This window comes from Engystomops pustulosus, chromosome 2 (assembly GCF_040894005.1).
Source record: "Engystomops pustulosus chromosome 2, aEngPut4.maternal, whole genome shotgun sequence".
NCBI lineage: Eukaryota > Metazoa > Chordata > Amphibia > Anura > Leptodactylidae > Engystomops > Engystomops pustulosus.
The window spans coordinates 26280520-26306558 of NC_092412.1; the positions used below are offsets into that span (position 1 = coordinate 26280520).

The following is a 26039-nucleotide window of genomic DNA, read 5'->3' on the forward strand; positions in this document are numbered from 1 at the left end:
GTTCAGCCACGCCCCCCGATTTCCGTTGCATGCGTGCCAGCGCCGATGCGCCGCAATCCGATCGCGTGCGCCAAAATCCCGGGGCAATTCAGGTACAATCGGCGCAAATCGGAAATATTCGGGTAACACGTCGGGAAAACGCGAATCGGGCCCTTAGTAAATGACCCCCATTGTGTCCGGTGCCCTACGATAATCCTGGTGACAAGAGTCCTCAGTGCCACCGACAATCGCTAAATAGAGTATTAGGATTCAGGCCTGGCACTGGGGTTCCCAGTCCAATGTTTAGGAATGCTGGTACTGTATACATGTATATGATATCTACTACATGATGGGTAACATTATTATTGGGTATAATTACCTTAGGTTGGCAGCCACATGACATTATCATGTATATAACGTGATGAAGAGTAGGGAATTGGCCATAGAGTTGCAATTAGTGTTGTTCGTACCAAACACTGCAGGTTCTGGTTTGCTGGCCCAGACTCCAAAGTTCCTGGCGGGGTTAGACTCTACACCCCCCTCCTTGCAAAGTCGCTAGCAGTATTTAAATTATAGTGGCCATTCCCAATGAGGTCATCGGGAGTGATGATAATTCCATTTTGCTAGCTAGGGGTGTACCCAGAAGCTCGATGCAGATCGGAGGGTGAGCAGGCTCAATTAACAGCTATGGAGTCTGGGGCCCCTCAGGCTCATGATTTGTAAAACCTTTTTAAAACCTTTTTTTCAATAAAAATGAGGATACAAGAAGCTAAAACAAGAGCAGATCCACTAGCTTGTATGTGCGCTTGGTTTACAATCCTTGATCCTGATTCTAAATTTCCTTAGAAAAGTATATACTCATACAAATTACTTTCACTAGTACCAGGGCAAAGAAGTGGGGTAGGTGATCATTTACTGCAATCCTAACCCTCAAAAGTATTCAACGGTGTGTGCATCTTTAAGGCTACCTAAATCCTTGGGCTTGTGCTGGGTGATATATATACTGGGGGTATATATTGGGCTACCTGTATACTGAGGGGAATGTGCTGGGCTACCTATATAGCGGAGGCATGTATTTGACATATGTATATAGTGGGGGCACATGCTGGACTACCTATATACTGAGGATGTGTGCTGGGCTACCTATATAAAGGGGAAAGTCCTGGGCCACAAATATACTGGGGCATGTTATGGGTTAACTATACATAGGGACAGGAACTTGTCCCAGTATATATGTATATCCAACTCATGAATCCGGTATATAGGTAGCCCAGCACTTTACCCAGTATATAGTTAGCCCAGCACATGTATATATAGGTATATCAAACACATGCTTCCATTATATAGGTGGCCCAGCACATGCCCCCCAGTATATAGGTAGCCCAACATATAGGCTTCCTTTCTACTGGGGGCAAGTGTTTGGGCATGTGCTGGGCTACCTATATAATGGGGGCATATGTTGGACATACATACTGGGACATGTGCTGGGTTAACTATATACTGGGTAAAGTACTGGGGGCATGTGCTGGGCCACCTATATAATGGAAGCATGTGTTGGATATACCTATATATACATGTGCTGGGCTAACTATATACTGGGTAAAGTGCTGGGCTACCTATATACCGGATTCATGAGTTGGATATACATATATAGTGGGACAAGTTCCTGGCTACCTATATAGTGGGGTATGTGCTGGGCTACCTATATACTTGGGGCATTTTTCCCCTCAGGATCGGCCCTCATTCTGCCATTTTTTATTACAATTTTACAGGCGGAATTTTGCTTGTCTACCTAATGCACCTAAATGCCTTGTCCTGGCCCTGACCAATACTAACAACATAAATTTTAATTATGGAATTGGAAAATCTAGAGACATTTGAATTTGATTAAATTGTGGGTTTAAATTTTGAACAACTTTTAATTTAAAATTAGAATTTTGAACCAAAAAAATCATATATTCCATTTTCTTATATTTTTAATTATTCTATTCTTTTTCTACTACCATTTTCTATTTTTTTTTCCACTTCCCTCCTAGCTGTCACAATTCTGGTTGGAAAGATGGATGATAATGGCTTACAACCTGTCTCCAATCCTCTCCCACAGACTTAATCTTTGGCCTAGATATCAAAAATGGAACAAAAGAAGAGTAGAGGTTAAAGGGACCGGCGTGAAGCTGACGTCTTCTATCAATCCAAAACTTACTGCATAAAAAAGTACAATGTTCTGTTAATTTATAAGCAAATGTGTTCTTCACATCTATGAACGTCACCATCCAAGAACATAATAGCACCAAGCCAATGATATACAGTATGAGGATAGTTATACATCACACATCAGTCACACACTCATGGCCGAGGCAGAAAGTCATCATACATTAGAGAAGAAGAATAGGTAAATAAAATATAGATTTTTTTTTAATATAACACAATTTCCGTTTTTTTTTTTTTGCTACATTATGGTCTTTCTTAGTTGTAATATAGTTATTATTCCTCTATCTTTAGGTCTTAAAATAAATGTTTTTTTTTAAAATATAGTTAACTCGAAAATAAATCTGTAATTTGTATTTAATGTACTTATATTTTCTGCCTTTCTGGTAAGAAAAATGTGTCTTTTGGTATAGATTTTATATGGTTAAAAATTAGATATAACTTTTCATTATTACTTTAATTCAGGAAGTTGCTGTACATGTGATGGAAGGGTTACTGAAAATACTTCATATTGATTTAAGTCGTTTTATAGGGGTTATCATGATGCGTATGAATGGCCAGAGCAAGGAAAGGTAAAATGCATAGAAAAGATCGGATTGGAGAGTGGAAAGGAACAAAGGAAGGACTTAAGGGTGGGAGAGAAGAAAGGAATGACTACAGAGTGGGAAAAAAAGAAAGGATGGGGTGAAGGATGGCAAAGAAGAAAGGAAGGACTAAAGAGTGGGAAAGCAGAAAGATGGAGTGAAGGATGGAAAAGAAGAAAGGAAGTACTACAGGGTGGGAAAGAAGAAAGGAAGGACTACCGAAAGGGAGAGAAGAAAGGAAGGACTACAGAGTGGGAAAGAAGAAAGGATGGAGTGAAGGATGGCAAAGAAGAAAGGAAGGACTACACGGTGTTAAAGAAGAAAGGATGGAGTGAAAGATGGGAAAGAAGAAAGGAAGGACTACAGAGTGGGAAAGAAGAAAGGATGGAGTGAAGGATGGCAAAGAAGAAAGGAAGGACTACATGGTGGGAAAGAAGAAAGGATGGAGTGAAGGATGGCAAAGAAGAAAGGAAGGACTACATGGTGGGAAAGAAGAAAGGATGGAGTGAAGGATGGGAAAGAAGAAAGGAAGGACTACACGGTGTTAAAGAAGAAAGGATGGAGTGAAAGATGGGAAAGAAGAAAGGAAGGACTACAGAGTGGGAAAGAAGAAAGGATGGAGTGAAGGATGGAAAAGTAGAAAGGAAGTACTACAGAAAGGTAAAGAAGAAAGGATGGAAAAGAAGAAAGGAAGGACTTAATGATAAGAAGGAAAAAAATAAGGATTGTAGGAGGTAACAGAAAAAGGAAGGACTGAATGGTGGGAAAGAAGAAAGAAAAGACTAAAGGGTGCGAAGGAAGAAAGTAAGAACTGTAGAGTGGGAAAGAAGAAAGGAAGGACTGATGGGTGGGAATGAAGAAGGGAAAGACTAAAAGGTGAGAAAGTAGAAAGGAAGAACCAAATGGTGGGAATTAAGTAAGGTACGACTGATGGGTGGGAACATAGAAAGGAAGGAGTGGAAAGGATGGACTGGAGGGAGGAAATGGACAAAGGAAGGACTGAAGTGAGAGAATGAAGAATGGAAGGACTAATAGGTGGGAAGGTAGAAAAGAAGAACTGATGGGTGGGAAATAAACAAAGTTAGTTTAGGGGGATAAAATAACACTGAATGATGGAAGGAAAGGACTGGAGGGTGGGGAGTAAGAAATGAATGGGGTACATGAAGGTGAGAAAAACAAAAAAGATTGGGGAAAAGAAAAGATTGGATGGTGGCAATGAAGACAGTACTGGAGAAAATAATGAAAAGAAAAACAGAATAACAAGGTGTCAAAAGGGAAAGTTGAAGTATGGGAAGTCTACAAATTAGGATGGTGGTTTAGGTGAGTGCGAGTGAAAGAGCATGGGTGCTTAAATGACAGGAAAAGGAGATGCCATCTCTCCAAACCCTGGGAATTGCACAGGGAGAGGACTGGAGGAAATTCATGGAGAGATAGAAAGAGTGTGGGAAGGAAAAACTAAAGAAATGAAGGCATTGTCGGATAGGAAGCAACTTAAAGGAAAAGCAAAATAAAAGTGGGTAGAAAGGAGCAAAGCATGCATAGGTGGGATGGGAAGAAGGCATGGGAGGTAAGTCAACAGCAGGACATGGAATGAGGGTGGATGGTCAAGGAAGAACGAAGAGATTGTGAGAAGAAAAGCTTTTTTTCACAATTTATCACAAATACAGGCAGTCCCCGGGTTACATACAAGATAGGGTCTGGAGGTTTGTTCTTAAGTTGAATTTGTATGTAAGTCGAAACTGTATATTTTATAATGGAAGTTCTAGACAATTTTTTTCTTTTGCCCCAGTGACAATTGGAGTTTCAAAATTTTTGGTGTAATTGGACCAAAAATTATCAATAAAGCTTCATTACAGACACTTTACAGCTGATCATTACAGCCTGAGACTATAGTAAAGCATCCAGAGAGCTTCACCAGAGGTCACAGTGGGCAGAGGGGTCCGTCTGTAACTATGGGTTGTCTGTAAGTCGGGTGTCCTTAAGTAGGGGACCGCCTGTACCAGTTTCTTTCCTCACTTTGTCACTTTGTAGCAGTATTTCCAACACAGAAAAAAACAGAAAACTATCAGGGAGCACAAAAATGAAGAAGATTTATGTTCTGTCATTTAATATCTCTAAACACACCTTTTAGAGAAAAATGGTAGACAATTCTGTAAACGGAAGTCTCTAAAGACTGTTCTGAAGGAAGTCACTCCACAAAATCCCGAGCTGCGTTACATTTCTATGTTCTCGGTGAGCACTGGCCACTTAATCCGGTTTTATTACAACATTTAGTCCCTTGACCTCCATTATTGCTGTAATTCGGTATTTTTTTCTATTGACATCTCCCTTCATATAGCTACTATCTAATTTCAAAGTGACTTGGCCAACCATTAAATAATTATTAGAAATGAGTGGTCCCAAAGTGTAGGTGTTCGGCATTAGGGCGCATTTCTCGCAACCCAAACTTATTGCCAAGTAGCCAATCTGGCAAAATCTCACGACCCAAACTTATTGCCGGATAGGTTGCCAATCCGGCAAGGTAATGCTCCTAACAATTAGCAATGACTATGATTGGCTTGAGGGTCATCCTGGCCAACCATAGCCATGGCTTCTTTTTGAGGCGTTAATTTACCGGATTGGCTGTTTGGCAGCCAATCCGGCATTATGCCCGGGTCGGGAGGAATGTGCCCAAACAACAAACCCGAGACTAAACTGAGTCTGCTAGTCATTTCTTATTATGTAAACTGTGATATATTAAGACCTTTTCGATCCATTCAATACACAGCTAAGCTCATGTCCAGTTACTAGGTACATAAACCCACACATATTACAAAGTGTTGGAAGGGGTAGCCATCTTGATGAACCTCTGGCTAAAATATAACTTTTTTTTTTTAGTACCTACCTTATTTTACCTTTTCATACAAATAAGGACGCAGACAAACAGAATTACATATTACAATATACTCTGAAAACAATTCAGTATTTTACAACATATGAATACATCTTAAAATAAGCGTTGCAATAATTTATATGCTTCTGGAATGTATGATAAAATATAAATTCACAGTATATTTATAGTACTTCATTCCCCCCGTATGAAAAAGGTAGCCATTTTGTGTGAGGAAACGGGAAGAGAAAAAGTATGGAGACATATTTACAAAAGTTGCCAACTTTCCTGAATTTGTTTCAGGCATTGAAAATATTTTTTTCCGATCCAAAAAGTGGGTGTGCCCAGGGGGTGGAACCTATACTCTACTCCCTAATCTCTACTTTACCAACCTTAAAGTTGATAAGTAGAATTACAGGCAACAGTAGATGGGAGATTAGATTAGAAAGAAGAAAACTCATATTAATATGAAAATGGGGTCATTGTACAAACAGGATACAATGTAGGGTTGGGGTTTTGAGAACCTCTCCCCACCCGGGGACAACCATAGTCTACTTACAGTAACACTTAAGGATCTCCCTGATAATATCACATAGAAATCAGATATAAAATGTCTTAGTGATGTCACCAGGTCCCCAAAAAATTTTGTATGTTTTTACTATTTGTTTCTTAATTCAAAATGGCTACCTTTTTTTCAAATATCTACAATTTCAAGGAACTTATACACTTACAGCCTTACAATTTTACCATAAATTTTCTTGAAATATTTTTTTTCCATAGACAACTTTCCCTGGCACAATTTTAAGAATACGACATTCCACTTTAAGGCTATTTCCATTGTCTTCATCTGCAGTTATACAAGAAAACACTATCCTTTGTATTATTGTATTTGGCACCTGAGGATAGTCATCAGAGAGTGGATACGTTTTTTTTTTTTAGGAATTATATTATATGTTATTGTACATTTATATATCTGTATTTTTTAATTGCTTTGAAATTACCGTATGACAAAGTTTTCTTTGACTATACAAAAAATAATATCCTATCTTTGTATGATACCAAACTCATTTGTCATGTTTTTTTTTCTATTATGGACAAAAATCCTGGTTTTAAGGAGATGTAATCCATACTTTGTATTGCTTTGAAATCCAAATATGGTCACAGTTCAAGGTTAAAATAATATACAAATAGCCGAGCCACATAAAACCACGGCTCAATGGTTATTATAGTAAATGTATTCAAGGCTTTGACACAATTTATTAAAAGCTACGCCCATAACGTCTCAGTTTTTTAGGTTTTTTTTTTTTAGTAGCGCTGAGTTTTGTTTTTGTGGTTTTTTTTCCAATATTTTTTACATGCAAAAAGCAATGAAACACAAATATTTTTTTTCGTCAATAAAAAAAATCATTAGAAAAAAAAAAAGCATTCGACACATAGGGATGCAAGAACACCATAATTAAACAATTTTTGCTATAAATATTATATTCACCAAAACCACTCGCCCTTAGGAGGGAAAAAATTACAAAACAGTACTCCAAAAAAATATTTTTTGCTACTTTAGTATTGTCGGCAACACGGTGAAAAAAGACAATATAATTCATTGTTAATAAATTCCAGTCCGTTTTTTTTTTTCTTTTAACCAAGAAAAGGTTAATGGATGAAGAATATTTACAAAAAAAACAACAAAAAACAAAAAATGTCATTGACATGTTGCGTGTTGTGCCCTACATTGTACATAGTCATTGTTACTGCGGGGAGTCAGCTACTTGTGATGAGTATCGAATACTCGATACGGATCGAGGCGCTCCGAAAGTTTTTTTTTTTTTTTGACTCAGTGTTTTTATTTGTCGTATATAGTTTCTTCATACAAAACTGCCTGCCATTTTGGTCCCAGATTTTGAGTCTTTTAGAAAATGTACATTCATGATTGGTCTTCTAATCTTGATAAAAGATCAAGGTTCACTTCTGGGAAGAGAATCAAAAGCAAAACAAGACAATATATTTTACAGTTGATTACAATCCACTCTGTTCAATATTTTTTTGTTTTTCAAAAACAGCCAACTTTAACTTTAAAATCAAAGCACTTATAATATTCTCCTACGCCTTACGTTCAACTCCTTACCAGCCCTCAAGTGTCCTTAAGACCATCATTTAAGGCCACTCTAATAACAACTGCTCTGCATGGGAAGATGGGACCTTTCGTCTGGTTCTGCCTTTAAGGAGCACCAGCTGTTGGTGCAACCAGGTCTGTGAAACCCTCCCCCTATCTTATATATATATATATGTATATACTGCCATTTTTGATACTCGACTAGTCATTTTACATTCACAATGAGGAAGAACTTTGAGAGTAGTCTCTCAAGATCATGTTGTCATACTTAGGGGATGATGGGGTACAAAGAACTGATTCTGAAACTGGGGAGCTAGGGGAAGTGCTTTCTGAGTCAATAGAGTCTCTAAAAGGAGAAGGAGGTGTTAAAGCCACCAACTCCTCAACATCTTGCTTTACTACTGGTGCTTCTGAAGTGCTATCTTTGACGCTGTCAGAAGAGGAATTTCTGGCAGAAACTGACCCACCGTTAAATTCAATTGCTGGGGCTGGCTGGATCTCTGCAAATGTGGTCATAGCGGTGGGAAGTTGGATCTCTCTTGGAATCAAGTAGGAAGAACATAAAGGGGTGGGCACCAGTGTTCCTTGTGTGTTTGAAGACAGCATCATGGAGTTTAGCTCGCTGATATTGGCGGTGAACCGGGTTACAACATTACTGATTTGGTCCATTAAGGAACCTTGTGAAGAGCCACTTCGTTGGGCCGTATCCGAATGAAAGGATGGGATGTCATCATCTGTCCGGGTTACAGAAGCGGCTCTCTGGCTTACAGTACTGATCGGAGATGGTGTCTGTGGTCGGTACTGTACTGGATAATGCTCCTCAGCCTCAGAAACATCATACAGCATTTTGGCACTGGACTCAGGATAAGAAGTGCTAATATATCTGTTTTCTGTGCTGCTTTTAGAGAAGGGCTTAATGACCGCCGTCTGGTTCGTACTATCTTTTTTCTTGACGTGGACAGAAAGACGTTGCCATAGGTGTTGACCCCGATTGCTCTTCTCATTTTGTGCCCAAGTGACAGATTTTCCATTAGAGCTGAAATAAATCAGAGAATCACGTGAAAAGACAGAAATCACAGTTGGAATAAATTTAATTTTTTTTTAATGTAGCCGCAGTTCGCGCCTGACTTTTTGTTGTTGGGTTTTTATAATCAAGATTGTAGTTTAAAAAAAAAAAAAAAAAAAAAAAGAGGTACTACTATATATATAGGACAAACTTCTAAATTCTTCATTACTATCAAAGCTGTGGTAAAATTGGATAATGGTAAATCTAGAGACATATATAAACACACAATGGGGCACATTTACTAAGGGTCCGAACACCACATTTTCATCGGGTTTTGCGATTTTTTTCAGATTTGCCATGAATTGCCCTGGGTTTTTGGCGCATGCCATCGGATTGTTGCGCATCGGCGCCCGGCTTGCATGTGACACAAATCAGGGGCCGTGGACGTCGGACAACCCGACTGATTCGGACAAACCGCGGAATTTAAAAAACAAATCGTGTCGCAGGATCAGCACTCACATGCACTGGGAAGAAGATGGTGAACTCTGGTGGATCTCAGCGGGGGAAGCGACACATGCAGGAAATTGGACGCACGATCTTAGTGAATCGCGACAGACCGAATCCTCGCCAGACATTGCGGATCAGGGGGCCAATATGTATGAGTATATGCATTGTAGGCAGTAGATCTGCAGAGCTGTTACTAGAAGCTAACGATCCCAAATGTGAAATCAGTAGTAGGGCCCCCATCTATCAGATAACATTTATAATAAACTTGCCTTACTATGGGACAGATGAACCTTTTTTCTCTTCGACACCAGTGCCCAGATGCAAGAACTTCCTTTGCACCCCCTATATAGGCACAACTCTTCACCTGCTACTGTTAGACCTTTTGTCTAGATTGAAGTTTGGTCTGAACCCATAACTCCCGAAATAAATAATTATTCTGGAACTGCTAGAACATATGATGACTAAAGTCATCCTGATGATGTATTCTAAGTTGTATTCTAAATGGGTAAAAGTTGGAAAAGCAAACAGTCAAGTCAGGAGTTTACAAAAAAAGAAGTTGCTAAGAGGAGAGTCAAAGAGTCTACTCTAGACCACGAATCATAACCAGAAAACAACAGAAGACAATGAAATGAGATACTGGTAATCGGGGACTGGAAACAGGAGCATAGTTTTTCAATTTTAGGGACATTTGTTCCAAATAATTCCTGAATTAGATATATGTGAACTAAGAAACGCTGCTACAAAAAACAAAATGGGTCAAGTTTTCAGAATCTCCGATGCTTAGATGTCACTGGGATTGATTACTACTAAAAACTATGCTACGCAATGAGAATGGCAAGTGTTGGAGAGGAGGGGGGTAAAGATTAGCACGTATCCATGACCAGTACTGGATGAATAAGAAACAAGGAGAGTTCTCATCTTGACAGGTTTTTGGGAAATCTAGCATGAAGTTCTTGGACAATTTAGAGAGGAGATACATCTTTTTTTTTTATCCATGTCTTATTCGAACCAAATTTTTGGTAAAAGGGGTTTTCTTGAAGCATGAGAATGCAACATTCGAGAGGATGCTCACAATTGAACCATGTGGTTAACATATAGAAGGAAGCTTTTCTTTGAAAACAATCATGTTATAGTACAGCTTTGGGAAGAATTGAGTCTCTCATCTCTCAAAAGAGTTTTAACAGAGATTGAAAGAAAATGGTAAAAATCTCTTATTATTATTATTACTATTGACAAAGACAACTCCATATTTGAGGAGGATTGAAGGAGCCGATGGATCACACCATGAATGCCAGCGTTCTGGCATGCAAGGCATGAAAAGTCACAATTTCTGGTGCACATTATTAAACTTTTGGGACTTTGTGGGCTAAAAAAGTAAGCACAGGACGGGGATGCCTTGTCCAGTCAAATTTACTATAATCTTCTCCAGAAACTGGTGCAGGCTATAGCTGGAATCTATGCTGCTGTACATTTCAATTCTGTTGTGCAAGTGCCCCACCAGAACTTTTGAGTGGTTGGAACCTCTTAAGAATTCTGGGTGTTGCTCATCGGTTATTAAGACACAAAGCGCTGGTCTAGATACTCCAATGAGTGTGGCTACTGTTTGACATGTAGATCTAATACACATAAAGTCTTCTGCCTCACTACCAGTAAGCATGTAAGTAGTTCAGATTTCAATAAGAAATCAGTTTTGGTGCAAAACATATGGCACCGAGAATTTTCACAGAATTAAACTTAAAAGATTTAGAAAAAGCTTCTGACCTATGATTCTTCTGTCCCCTGAAGAACCATGGTCAAGTTTCGGAAGCATCTTGAGCCCTTGCACAAAAAAAAATGTAAAAGATTAAATTAAAATAAAGCACATTAAAACTTCTCGAAGAAAATAAAATAAAAATCGTTGAACAGAACAACCCAAAAAGATACAACTAGGTCCTCTTTGCTCATTTTAAGTACTGTATTTTCCGGGCCATTAGGCGCACCGGAATATAAGGCGCAACAGTCCGATGCGCCTTATATATGTAATAATTCCATATATAAGGCGCATCGGACTATAAGGCGCAGGGTCGGGGACGTGGCAAAGGTCCGGGGGCGGAGCGGAGACCCGACGGGACGCGACGCCGAGAAGAGACGCGGAACGCGGGGAAGGTGAGGGGGAGGTGGAGAATAGCATACTTACATAGGTCCCCGCTACCGGAGACAGCAGATCTCCAGCGGGAACTGCAGACCACACGGCAGAAGTTGTTCGTGCCGCGTGGTCTGCAGTTCCCGCTGGAGATCTGCTGTCTCCGGTAGCGGGGACCTATGTAAGTAGGGTCCGCTGCCCTCATATAGGGCGCACCGGACTATAAGGCGCACTTTGGATTTCCAAGGAAATCCAAGGCTTTTAAGTGCGCCTTATAGTCCGGAAAATACAGTATTCTATGGTTTGTTTTCCACTAATGCCCTGGATGGCATTGTTCTATGGAAATGTATTTTAGAGGGAACTATCAAGCTTGAACACAAGCCAGGATAATTAATCTCACCACAGCACTGCAATACAGCTTCAAATCTACATGAGAAAAAAAACCTCAAAATCTTTAAGTCTTCATTTTTAAGAACTGAATGGTCCAAGCAGCAGATGCAGTTCCTCAAAGTCCTCAGGACGTGGCTTAGATCTAAAACTGATACGTTTACCTCCGGCATAATGGGCCACCAAGGTGGAAGTGAAGATGAAAGGTATATAAAGTGTGTCAGGGGCACTGGTAGAGCTTAGGAATCAAAGCAACTGGATAAACTAAAGGTGGCACCTGAAGAGCTTTCAAATGAAGATACACATTCTAAAGAACTTGGTTAAAGTGGTGAAATATTACATATCCAGTAGTAATGGAACTGTTTGATGGAAATCAGAATATATAGTCCAGAAAGTGGACTTTTAATGTCACTATTATGTTTTCATAGATTATTCTAAGGTTGGAAACATTTTAGAGTGTGTTCCGATTTGACAATATGTTTTCACAAGACGGTCCACTGCTGAATAATGATCTCGTCTCTCAACTTTCGATAGATGTTTTGCCAACCTATCCTTACAAAATACACTCCATTAAATGTAGGGCAGATCTTTGGCTTTGTAATGAAAATTTTTCAAGAAGGATGAGCATACTCACAAATTTTCTATAGTGAAAACCGAAAACTCAATTGGTTGGTGTGTCAATAGAATATAGAGCATTAGATGTTGAAAGTTGGCAATAAAGCTATAGCCAGAATTTTATGGCTGATGGTTAAACCAGCCGCTTGAATAAGCACTAGATTTAGGAACCATTACCAGAATGAAAACAAAGTAAGATGACAGAACCAGGATCGGAGGAAATTGGCATTTTACTTCACTGCATTGGAACCAAAGCTAGAGTCAGCGTTGGAGAATGTACAGTAATTATGTAAAAGACAAAAGCCATGAGGAACACTGGATCATAGACATCTACAAAGAAAGTTTAGCAATAGCTTGTAATATAGATATCCATATGATTTGCTGTCAAGTAGCATGTAGTGGAAAAGTCTAAACATGTGACGGAGAATCTTTTGATCTGGAGGTGTAAAAATTCGTAAAAATTTTTTACTTGGGTTGTCTCGTTTCTAGCAAAATCTAAAATTTTGTTGGAGTACAGTGGGAGGACAGTGAGGTCTTGACAGTTTTAACTGCCTCTGATGGGGTTTTACCCTCCACCAGTATTGCTAAGTGATAACTGTGGTGGCTACACCGGCAGCAGAGTAAGATTTTGGCATCGGACACATGCCTGAGTTGACTCTCTTGTTCCCTCTGGAATGGACCTTGATTCAGCCTTTTGCTGGGGACAAGGGCAACTGTACGACACAGTTCTAGTGTTCTCAGCTGTCTGGGTGCAAGTCCGCAAAAAATTTAATGCAGTTGGAATCTCTGGCTTCACTTCCTAACTAATTGCCTTCACTAACGCAGGTAAGATGTCTGCCGTAGGCCTGGACTCTCGGCAGGAGAGTTGTCATGTCTCTTGCTGCATATCCGCAAAAACATCTTGGTATGTCACCTCCGACACATTTAAGCGTTACTACACTACAGAGCGGTTTACCTGCCGATTCCCTCACAAACCCTGCCGCCCGCATGGCAGCAACCATGTAGCTCGTTTTACAGCAAACTGTGTATGACGAAGGTCATGAATTGACCGAAACGTCACACCTATATTTGTTTGCTAAATAAATTTTCACTACTGCAAAGCCAAACTCAGTGTGACTGGATTGCGTATTATATTACCTCCGACACATGTGTCATAGGTTAGTCATTACTTGTCTAAATCAACTTTTTGGGTTTAAACTGTAGAAATGTATATTTTGTGGAGTGCAGTTCTACCTGGTCATATATGTAAGAGGGTTGACTAAGCTGGTTGATCTGGGTGTCCACTGAAAAAGTTGCATAAAGTTCTATGGGTCAAAAAACCTAGCATACCAGATTATTTTTTGTCTGATATTACTCAGTTGTGGGAAATTGTCAATTTGTGGATTGGAACCAAAACTAGAGTCAGTGTCGGAGAATGTACAATAATTATGCAAAAAACAAAGCCATGAGGAACACAGGACCATAGACATCTACAAGGAAGGTTTTGCAGTAGCTTGTAATATAGATGTCCATATAATTTTCTGTCAAGTAGCATGTAGTGGAAAAGACTAAACCAGTGACAGAGAATCTTTTGGTCTGGGTATGTAAAAATTTGCATATTTTGTGCAGTACAGTTCTACCTGGTCATATATATATGATGGTTGACTAAGATAGTTTACCTGGGAGTCCACTGAAAAAGTTGCATAAAGTTCTACGGTTGAAAAAAACCCAGCACACCAGATTATTTTTTGTCTGATATTACTCAGTTGTGGGAAATTGTCAGTTTGTGGATTGGAACCAAAACTAGAGTCAGTGTCGGAGACAGTTGTGGGAAATTGTCAAATTGTGGATTATTTTCCCAGCCATTTTGGCCAGTCCATACGTTTTCTGCATGGACAGCTTGAGACAACAGTTTGATGCTTGCAAATATGCTTCGTAATACCAGTTTTTATGGTGATTTCATGATTTTCAGTTCATAATTGCCCCTAAAAAGGCTATAAATTTATGATTGAGGAAGTATGACACAAGGACCCCCACCAATAAATAGAACAAAGTGCCTCAGCCATTCATGGTGTCAAAGTGACACATTTAGGGACCAATTCTGGAAATCCCTTAAGGGCTCAATTAACACTGCAGGCAATAGATTCTATATTACATAGCCAGTTTACTAAAATACACCTCTCATAGGTTAGAGGGCAGGGACATATATCTACGACAAGAGAAAATAGACTCAGTTATGAAGCCATAAATCAGTCCTTGTCATGCTTCCCCATTTTAAATAGATACTAAATCATCTACTCCATATACAACCAATGACCGCACCACCACTAGGACGATGGAAGTATATTGTAAGACGAGGAGCTAAAAGGAACTAAGTATTTACTATCATACCACTAGAAGGGGAAGAAGGTAACACTGATAGGGACAAGATTACATGACATACAATGCTAGAACCATACGGCTGTGTAGACTTTACTTACCATAAAAAACCCATACTTGAAAGTAAAGAACAAAGAAACACAAATTTACACAGAATTACTGAAATCCAATAATATAGATTTGAAAGTTTGCCTTTGGAAGGTCGAAATATGCCAGACATTTTTTTTTTTGTAGACAGACAATGCACAAAAGACACATCAAAGTCGGATACATATTATTCTAGTGAATCATGTTTGTCCCCTAGGAACACCTAGGAGATACCACTCACGTGGAGTGGTGGAAGTCACTTGAAGTGAGAGGTACCCACTTAATTTATAGAGCTAGGTTTTTTTGGTAAATGTTTTTGGGTTTCCCATAAAATGAACTTTCCACATTTTGGGACAATATTTGGGACTTTTGACATGGTGACCAGAGAGATAGTAGTTGATCCCGATTTTGCCAACCAAATTTCATTGCAACCTTGACCTTATCGAAACCATCTCAAAGATACTTGGGATGGGGTATGCATGATAGTTCACAAATTATGGCCTAAGTCCTAGCACATTGGTGGCGAACCTATGGCACGGGTGCCAGAGGTGGCACTCTGAGCCCTCTCAGTGGGCACTCAGGCTGTTGCCCCAGCACATAATTCACCAGACAGGACTTGAGGGATCCTCCTGCGGGCCCAAGTAGTCCAAAACGTGAAGCATCTTGGTCTACATGAGACTGCAGGAAGAGAAGGTGAGGACAGGGTCAGATTATCATTGGAGCCATTGAAGCTCCTGCTCTTGGCCCCACAATTTTTCATGTTCAGGGAAGCTCCAATGGCAATCTGAATTTTCCCACCTTCTGTCAATGATATTGGTGTCCTCAGGACCCTTGAAAGCTGTGGTTTAGCACGGAGCAAGAAGATTTTAATAATTTAATGCTAGAATTGCCGTGTTGGCACTTTGCAATAAATAAGTGGGTCTGGTTTGCATTTTGGGCACTCGGGCTCTTAAAGGTTTGCCATCACTATCCTAGCAGGAAAGTTCCTATGTTGAGGTCCTATGTTGCCTACAGATTGACACCCACTTGATTCTTAAAGGACATCTACCTTCAGATTTACTGATGATAAACTGCTCACACTCACTCACATGCTCATTATCTTTACGAGGGGATGGCAGATTTTTTCTTTATTTCTTGAACAGCCGTATTCACAAGAAATAAACTTTATAAAAATATTCAAATGCCGTCAAGAGAGCATCTCTTGGCTATGCTGTCTTTTTAAAGGAAATACAATCGGGCAAACACGATTTGGACTAAATACACTTACCGGTTAGCCTTTCCCTCTTTCTTCAGGAACATATCTTGCTTAGTTCTGAAACACCTGTATAACGATAAAAAAGACTTTTTAAAATATTTTAATTAGCGCAGGACATTCCTGTAGACATCGCGCAGGTGGCCCAGTGCTCCTTCAGTTCCTAATCATACACATCTACAATGTGCTATAAGATCCCCCTGCCAGAGAGCTGGGTGAAAGAGCCGGTGGTGTCACCCGACACTCGGGAATCGAGCGCATGCATGTTCCTGGTCTCTGTTAAGGAGCCAAAGTCTCATGAGTGTGAGCTGGCTGCTTGACAAGACCAAGACCGTGCATGCACAAGACTTCCCAAGAGCTGGGTGATGTCACCGGCTCTTGCACCCGGCCCTTGTGGGAAAGGAGTGGGTGGGTAAGATAGCACGGTGCAGGCGTGCATAATAAGGAACTGAAGGAGCGTTGGGCCACCTGTGTGACATCCACAGGAGCGCCAGGCTCTAATTAGCATATTTAAAAGTCTTATTTTCATTATAGAGGTGTTTTAGGACTAATCAAGAAATGTTCCTAAAGCAAGAGGCACCGACCAACTGGTAAGTATAATTAGTCCAAATCACGTCTACCCAAGTAGTAGATTTCCTTTAATTATTCACGCCCCACCACTCAAAATTCCCCCCGACGTTCCCTCCGCTGAGTGCAGACCGAATTGCCTTGTGCAGCCGCACTAGTAACCAGACAGCAGTGCCAGTCTTCTTGTGCAGGCGCAGGACTCGAGGACAGACAGATAACGTCACCAGCTATCTTCCATTAGTGAGAGGGAACTAAGGGTGAATAACGAGGGTTGGGGGTGTTATTACTTAAAAAGAAAGAGGAACCAGGAGGTGCTCTAATGACCTCAGCCTGAGTACCTCAGGCACATTTGAATATTTTTTTTTATAAGTTAATTTCTCTCGAATACTTACATTTAAGAAATAAAGAAAAAAGGTGACACCCCCTATTAAAGGTAACAAACATGTGAGTGAGAGCAGTCTACCATCAGTAAATCTTTAAGTCAAGAATGAGTAGATCAAAAAATGAAACTGAATAATTTCCCACAAAACTATATTTCCATCTGCTCGGCTTCTTCTCACTTATAAGATGATTTTTGGCAGAATAAATTGCATGTGATGGATTGCCATTAATTTTGGGCTCGGTGGTTCAAGGTTGGGGCACATGTTGTTCTGCATTTGTTCACAAGGAAGGAATATACAAAATTATTTCGGGGATGGTCAAAGTTACTTATGCAGTAGAGGTTAACTTCATTTACTATGTTCTGTACATACTGTAAGTGTAAGAAGGAGGTATTTTGCAAAATGGATATTGTTCTATATAATTACAAATGTGGGGAAAAAGGCAACACTTAATTTTTAGATGAAAAAATGAACATTTATTTACAACTTTATATACCCCCAATCCAAAAAATAACTTACCTTAGGACTTCTCCTTACTCAGCCAGACATAACTTTATCATCCCTGTCACTGATGTTTGTACCGCCTAAAACCAGTTTTTAATCAGTTTTGCTAATCGATCTGAAGTGCTTTGAGGGACTCGAACAGAACCTCTCCAGGCTCCGTCTGCCGATCATAAACAAAGCCCCCAACTGCAATTCAGATGCACATGCTAATGCTGATGTCACTCGTCAGCTCCGGCAACGCAGTCCACCGTGCAGTTTCAATAATCCTCTACCTTGGGAGAAGCTGCAATGCTGAACCAGTTGACTGCAAAGGCCCAGGAACTGACAAGAGTAACATTTGGATGGAGAGGAGGTCATATCTGAAGTGTGGCAGAGGGTGTAGATTATGCTTTGGAGCCAGATGCCAGAGGGATTCTATTCATGTCCCTCAAAGACATAATTATTAAAAAAATGTTTATGTGTTACAAATATCATGGACAATGATGAGAACGTCATGTCTGGCTTAGTGAGGAGAAGACCTACAAGAAGGTATTTTTAGTTTTGGGGGCCGATGGAACACAATAGATTCCCTTTAAAACATAAGATTGTCCAAAATACTTCCCAAAACTCTAAAAGTGCCAAGTTGTTGGGAGCCAAAGAATAACTTTAAGGCACCAAACGGATGACGCACTGTAGAATACGCTCTTATAAGCGTAACAAGGTTGGCCGGTACTATTAAAATCAGTAGATTCAGTCTAATTTGTATGGGCTTCCTTTAGGATAGGTTTTTCTCCCTTTCTTATTCCTTGTGGCAGCTCACTAAAAATAAAGACTAACATCACAACAGAATGATTACTCCCGTAACTAAAAATGTGGAATCCTAAGGAATTATGGGTATAACAACAAGATGTTTAAAGTCTAAATTTGAAATTTTCAAACTATTGACCTCTAAAAACTGTTTCACTAATATCTAACTAAGTTTGAACATTCTTTTAAATCTCCGACCCTCTGTCCAACATTTTCATAACTTTTTGCCTAGTCGTATCCCATGTGCTTTACGACACTTGGTTATCACGTCTGAGACGACATACATTATACAGACGCACACCACATAAAGCAGCTAGGTTTTTGTTGTTTGCCCCTGTTTCGCGCTACACAACAGAGATTAGAGTGTTATAAAATAAATTCTTACATTCCGATTGGTTGCTGACAATAGGTGTGAGTAGGCCCAGGAGTAAATGAAATGCTAGAATAAAGAAAGTTTGATGGGTTAATAAATAAATAAAAAAATGTGAATTAAAAAAATACAAAGTTTTCTTGCCTAATGTATTATTAGTTCTTATGTTAAGCTATGACTTAGAATGGTCTTCCAGGTTAACACAATGTCCTTGATTTGCCACCAGTTTGTGATCGTTGGGCTTCAACTCCAGGACACCAACTGATCACATGGTGATGGCCAACTTTAAGGACAGGTCATCAAAGTCATTTCCCGGAGAAACCCTTTAAATCATAATTGCCAATGCACTAAACATCTCACAGTGCCATAACTATATTGTACAATTGGTTTGTAAATTCAAGTTGATTGATACAAAAAGTATGTAAACTCTTATGTTATGTATCTAAAAACACCTTAGCCCAATGCTATATTTCTTAAATGTATTTCGAAATTTTCCGTTGGAATGTGTTGCTTTTACAACCTCAATTTAAAAACATAGTTGGTAATTTTTTTTTCAAATTTGATAAGGATTTTGATAAGGAATGCTCCAAAAACCTATTAAATAAAGTTTAAAGTTCTTTTTTCAAAAAGTAGATACTTTTAATGCTTCTTCAAAAGTCTTGAGTTGTCGAAGAAGCTTGAAATGTAACCCTGTCCCTGTGTAAGACTAATAAAAGAATCTAGAAGAAGACCAAGTCAACAGAAGCTCAATGAGCATTGATATGTCTGGTACTATTGAAAAGGTCTTCTGAGATCTACATATTGATGGTCTTTTCTCAGGTAAGTGCATTAATATTTGGTGCAGGAAGAAGTTCTTTGGTCCCAATACAAAATCTCATGTCCCCCAGGGCCAAATATAATGTTGTGCCTTCTTACATGGAAGAGGTAAATGTGCTCCTGTCGTACTAGGTGGGTCTTCTACTCTACTTGGCTTAGGGTTCTGACAGTAGGTAGGTTTTGTAGGTAGGTGTTACAAAGTTCCATATATTTGGCCTTTTAACTTTTCTTTCTTTGTTGGATGAAGAAGACTCACTTCTCAACATCTTTAATGTTTCTAACCGTGGTTTATATCTAATGTTTCCCCGTCAAAAATCCAAACCCGAAATCCAATGTTTGTACCTTAAGCAGAATACTGATTGGTAAAATTCTCTTTTCAAAATTTGATTTAACAGTCCTTAGTCTCATACTAGTTCACATACTTTTCATTACCATTCTTGATTGATGAAACCATTTGGGCAATACAGATTTTGGTACGGCTTGTTAAGACAATGTATTGTTATGATCATGAAGAAGATGAGACAAAATTGGGGATTAGTGCATGCAAAAATGTGTAATACCAAGGGTATCATAATGTCTTCCTATCACTTGGACTGTCTGTCCAAATTTACTGATGCTGGCTACTAAGACTAGTCCTAGATCATTTTAACCAAAGGGTATTAGAAATGTTGACCTTGCGTAAAGTTTTTGTGGCCTGCCAAAAACATTCTTCTGTGAATGTCTCCATCAAGATTATAGTTGGGGTTAGCATGCTCTAAAATTACTCGGAGCTTCTCTATAATTTGCTAACTAATGTATATCCCATAAAACAAAGTAAGCAAAAGTTGGCTATAAAAATTCTATGGCTTTTAACCTAACCCAATGGGTTTCCGTAATATTAGGTGGCCTAATATTACTTGGAGTTCCCTATCATTTGCTAGCTAATGTATATCATATAAAGCAAAGTTAACTAAGATTGGCCACAAAAATTATACAACTTTTGCCCTCACTCTTCGGTTTCGACAATATTACTTGGTCTAATATTACTCGGAGCCTCCATTAATTTTCTAACTATTGTATATCATATAAAGTAAAGTTAACCAAGGTTGGCCATGAAATTTCTATGACTTTTGGCCTAACCCTCCAGTCTCGACAAGAGCTCTCAACTATTCTGTGATGGTAGAAATGAAGACAGAGGTTACTACTGCCCAATCAAGGGTAATAGGCCACCACCAGTAGTCTAGGTCTCCCCATGCATGAGGATAGGGGATCTGGGAGTGTGTTTAGCTAGTTGTAATGGAGTCGTGTGATATAGCATGTGACTGCCCAAAACAATTTCTTTTTTGTTTGGATTTTATCTGTTTTTGACTATTATAACACATACTTTTTATAAACTTTAAAAACAAAGCTAATAAACATGGCAGATCATGGAAGAACATAAAATGGACTGGAAGTAATGGGCATTGGACTTACATTAGGTACAGGTGATCTGATGATGGAGGAGCGAAGACTGAAAAAACAAAGAACAAACTGCTGTGAAGATGTGAGATGAGGAGGGATACGGGGAAAACAAGAACAATGGTACAAATAAAAGGGAGGGGAAAATCCATGAAGGTTACAGCAATATCTCATGTTATTACTTCTGGGCCAGGATGATGATTCATCATCGTTTCTGATACAAGGACCATGTGGTAAACTCATCCCATTGTGCTCAACTGCATCAAAAAATTTCCAGATTTAACTCAATGATGATCCGGATGAAGGGCTGCTGATGCTTGGTTCCTGTGCCCCAAAACAATATCTGCAATAATGTCCCCCATCTCACATGTGATCCCAAAGATCAGAATATTAACCTGATGACCTTATCTGTATCCAGGATAGACTATGACTAAGAGTGACCAAACATTTATAGGCCAAACAGGGAACATTGTGTGCACTATGTCTAGTCTACTTTGAAATCCTATTGAGGATAATTGGTTGAAACCAATTACTGTAACTACAAAGAGGTCACTGTTACTTCTTAGTATCCTCATTGTGTATTTCAAAAATATTTTTAAAATATTAACCATACTACATTATAAAATAATGGCCCATGGGGCTCACAGTGATGGGGCCCACATCTAGTAGTTGGTTTTTTGGTAGCCATAAGCAGTACAGGCCTCTTATTCTCTGAGGAACTTCTAAATTGAGGATGGGATTTAGACTGATGTTCATGGTGAGGGTGTCAAAAAACAACACTCCTATCCTGGGTGCCAAAACTAGATATCAATCCTTTTTTGCACTGGATGCCATTGAGAACCTACAAATGTGAAATCAAAAACCTGGGAGTGTCACCAGTTTTTCAACACATTAGGAACATCTTCATATGGACAATCCTCACCTGGAAGTTTATCTGAAACAATTTTTTAAAGGGTTGAAACAGCATTAAACAGTTCTGAAACAGGACCCTTAAAAACAACACAACACAAAGCCACTCTTGTCTTTTGGTCGGGCAATACCAGATTCAACCTACACACAAAAGTGGCATTGTTTTCAGAGACCTGTTAACAAAGAACTCTTTAGTTTTATACTGCAAATATCACACAAAAAAAAAATATCATCCAGAAAATCATCCTATCTAGGATAGTTGTTACCTTAACGTTTCTCCAGAAGACCCTCTCCTTTTCCATAAATTGACCAGGCTGCTGGAGCGACTGGCAGCAGAAGAAGACTTTCCATCACCAACGTGCATTCGGACCACTGTGGAGGTAGTGAACGCACTGCGTACATTTCTTTCAGGTTTTGCAAGGATGATGTAGACCTTAGGCACAAACATACAGCCGAGCGCTACTGTGGCACTTAAGCTCACTGAGAAGCACATGGTGATAATTTTGTAGTTGCTACCAAAATAGATTGGCACGAAGGCTAACCATATGATGCAGGTGGTGTACATGGTGAACGCAATGTACTTCGCCTCGTTAAAATTGGCGGGTACATTCCTAGTCTTGAATGCATAGAAGGTACAACTCAAGATCAATAAGCCATTGTAGCCGAGCGGAGCCACCACGCCAAGGTTGTTGGTGTTGCATATCAAGTAGACTTCTCGAATGCTTGGGTAATCGAACATGATATTCGGAGGCTCCATTATAAACAAAGCAACGATGATCCCCAACTGGATGCAGATGAGTAGGAACGCAATGACCAGTTGTGCACAGGCACTCATGAACCTTGGCTTCTTGGTGCAAATTTTTTTCTTGCTACCCGCCAAGATTCGGGCTATACGATTGGTTTTGGTCACAAGGGCTGAATAGCTCATAGCCGGTGAAAGGCCGATACCGATTCTTTGCAGGTAACAGTAAATTCGTTGAGGTTTCGCAATAAGACAGAAAGTGCACAGGTAGCCCAAGCAGATCCCGGCCAGAATGATGTAGCATAGCTCTCGGCTCGATGACTTCACTACCGGGGTATCTCGGTATAGAATGAATATTGCTGTGACGAACATGGTGGCGAGTAGACCGAGACAGGCGAAGACTACAGCTGCTATCGGCTCAGGGTCACTCCACCGGAGGTATTCTACTGGGATCTGGATACATCCTATAAGGCAAATTCAAAGACTTATTAAAATATCACATGTAGCTCAAATTCTAAATACAAACATCAAACTCATAGGTCAACACGAAGGCACATTACTTAGCATTGGAGCTGCATACACATAATGCTCCGAAATTTTAATCAAGACATTTGTTTGCTACATTAGATGCATCACCTTCTTCCAAGGTTTGGATTGAGGCAGTAAAACAAATCTGCTACGCCTCCTGGTTTATGGGAGCGCGGTTGACTATGAACGGTTAATGGTTTATATCCATGCGGTGGCGAAACATTGTCTCCTAGCAACAGTGGGATATTATATGTAGATAAGTCGTCTTTCATCACACTGCATCCCCGCTGATCAGAAATGATTTCCTGGAGAAAACCCTATCACCTAGAGAAGGGAGTAAATATCCTCGGATAGATGAGGGCACAGCACATACATTCCTTCAAACACTGCGCGGCGGGGGGGGGGGGGAGCTGCTGTGGCGGAGTACACAGGACCGCTGCTCCTCCTGATCTATCAGATTATTGTAATCAGATTTGTAGTAAATGATTTTTATAATAAGAAAATATGTGGATATAAATGATATAAACAGATCCCCGGGGGATATAGAAATGTAGTGCACATTGTTCAATTCGCTGGTAGGTGCTCAGCACTGCCTTGCATTGATTGTTGTTAAAGGAGTTGTTCATAGGTCCTCAATATCAGATCAGTGGGGGTCCGACACTTGGCATTGGTTCTCCAAATTGTAAGCAGACAGTTCCGTACATTTTGAAGTGGTTAAACTCGTTATTGCAGTTCAATATTGGAACCGGAGCTGAGCAGCAGTGCCCCAGTTTGGCCATGGCCCATTCTATGGTTCTGTACATACTCTTCAAGGGGTTTTCTAGGTACTGTATATTAGTGATATATCCTTATCCTTACCAGAGTTAGTATGGTTATGGAATCTTTGGACATCTTCTCACGTCGAGGAAACCACACCTCTTATGAAAAACACACCCCATATTTTAGCATGCCACACCCCCTTTTGTGATCTGAGTACGCAACCTATCAAGGACAAATATAGGGAGTCAATTGAAAGAAATATATTTCGATGTGGGCTAGGAGATTTGCACACTTTTCAAGGGCTCAAAGAGGTCTCCCCATTTCTGAAAGTCTCCCAGTCTTCAGGAGATTGGTATCACCTATCTGATATTGATGATCTACTCAGAATAGTTAATCACTTTTATCGCCTGGATAATTCCTTTAAAGGGCATCTACCACCAGGATGAAGGACTGTACCTATGGAGCCTGGAGCCCCTCAGGAACATTTGCATACAGTCATTGATCCTGGTGTAGATGTCCTTTAAATGTTAACCATTACCCAACCTACAAATTAATATATACCCACCAAGATCACCGTGACCAATAGACATTTATAACTTCAACTTCACCACCTTACACCACTGTGGATGCTAGGAATGTTTACAATTTGAGTAGAGCTTTAAAGCCTTTGCCTAGGATTATAATATAGGTGGTTTGGGCGGTAGCCTGGGGCCCAAGCCTTCTAGGGGGCCCATGGCCACCTAAATCACCCACCAAATTTTATATTCATAAGGAGTATTTGGAATTTCACCCATGAAATCATCAAAAATCTGTTCATGCTCTCAATACACTTGTACACAAGAGCCATTTCAGGACCTTTGAAGGTCCTGAAACCATAGATTGAAAGCAGGCAGAAGGGACGCACCCTCCATTCCTCAAAAAGCTTGACTCTTGTACCATATGTAGGAAGTGATTCCAGACTTGTAGGGGCTATAATATTCATACAGCACAGGAGCCATGGCGGTCTTAATCCATCCCTGGGTTTGACTACAGCAGACAATCCCTTTAAATGATTTCTGCAAAGTCTTCCCCATAGATTAATTTCATCATGTCAGGCACCCGTCATTGACTCTGAACAATTTCACACTTTTCAGTATATATTACCAGTTTTACATTTCTTAATATAATTTCAGCAGAGAGCTGGCAGCCAACTCGCCCACCGTGTATACTTTATTACAGCTACATTTGATTTATTCGCCAACCCCGAGCTGGATATTGATTCAATATTAATTTTAGCCTTGCTCCTTCCACGCTGTGCGGTTATGTGTGGGTTCTTATCGTGGCTTCCCGCCTTAAATCATTCTTCACAAAGGATAAATCGAAGCTGCCGATTACTAAGTGCGGATCAAAGTGATATTTTTGTGGGATATTCACCACAGGTTACAATTCATTGTTCTCAATTAAATCCCAAAACATTTGTTTTCGATGAGAAATGTTGGGTTGTCACAGCGCGGAGAGGACTAAGAATAAACCATGTGACTGAGGATGGGAGGAGGATACATATTCTATGGATTCTAAAAATAATCCTCCCAGAACCCCCAGCGGTGTAATAATTGCAACCTTGAAGAGTTAAATGACCAATTTAGCTCAGCTTTATCGGAATAATGCATTCATCCACAATCACATCCCCAAAATTATGTAGGTGTCACCAAAACAGCTGTGATCCATCAAGGCATGTGCCCCAGAAGTTCCTTAAAGATGTCCTGTGTTCCACCTTCTTGTAAAGTCCATGCCATCATGGCTTAGATAAATTTTGGTCACTTGGACACCTACACCTGTACGGAGCCCGAAGAATTGTTAGGTGAGGCCTCCATGGTAGGGATTGCTTTCCCAGGACATCTCTCAGGTCCTCCAAAATGTCCAGATCTCGATCCAATTGACCAAATCATAACTCTGAACTCTTACTCATGTTCCTCAGGCCATTTCATAAAAAGTTTTTGCATTGTGGCGTTAGGGGACACTGCTATTGGGGGGAACCATTGGCATGAAGGGATGTACTTGACTTTTATCTGGTACATATCATATTATTACCCAAAGTTTCCCATAAAAACATTGCCCACAAGATAAAATGCTACCAATGGTGACTTTCTCTTGTAGTTCCTCCTGGTGTCACCTGTT

General features: G+C 39.9%; 1 protein-coding gene across 14 annotated transcripts in view; it reads right to left on the reverse strand.

Moving 5' to 3' along the window:
• Positions 1-2356: 2356 nt before the first annotated feature.
• The window catches only part of GRM5 (glutamate metabotropic receptor 5), a 191283-nt gene continuing 167600 nt past the window's right edge, over positions 2357-26039 (reverse strand). For 2 of the 14 annotated variants that reach the window (XM_072134075.1, XM_072134074.1), the window contains exons 8-11: positions 22120-23059; positions 18707-18760; positions 16100-16153; positions 2357-8786 (exon numbers count right to left, since the gene is read on the reverse strand). In XM_072134075.1, coding sequence (XP_071990176.1) covers positions 7967-8786; positions 16100-16153; positions 18707-18760; positions 22120-23059 — 1868 coding nt within the window. In that variant the 3' untranslated portion in view covers positions 2357-7966. Of the gene's footprint in view, positions 8787-11024; positions 11082-16099; positions 16154-18706; positions 18761-20959; positions 20997-22119; positions 23060-26039 lie in introns of all 14 variants that reach the window. The other 12 variants (XM_072134079.1, XM_072134082.1, XM_072134081.1 and 9 more) reach the window with 12 other exon arrangements.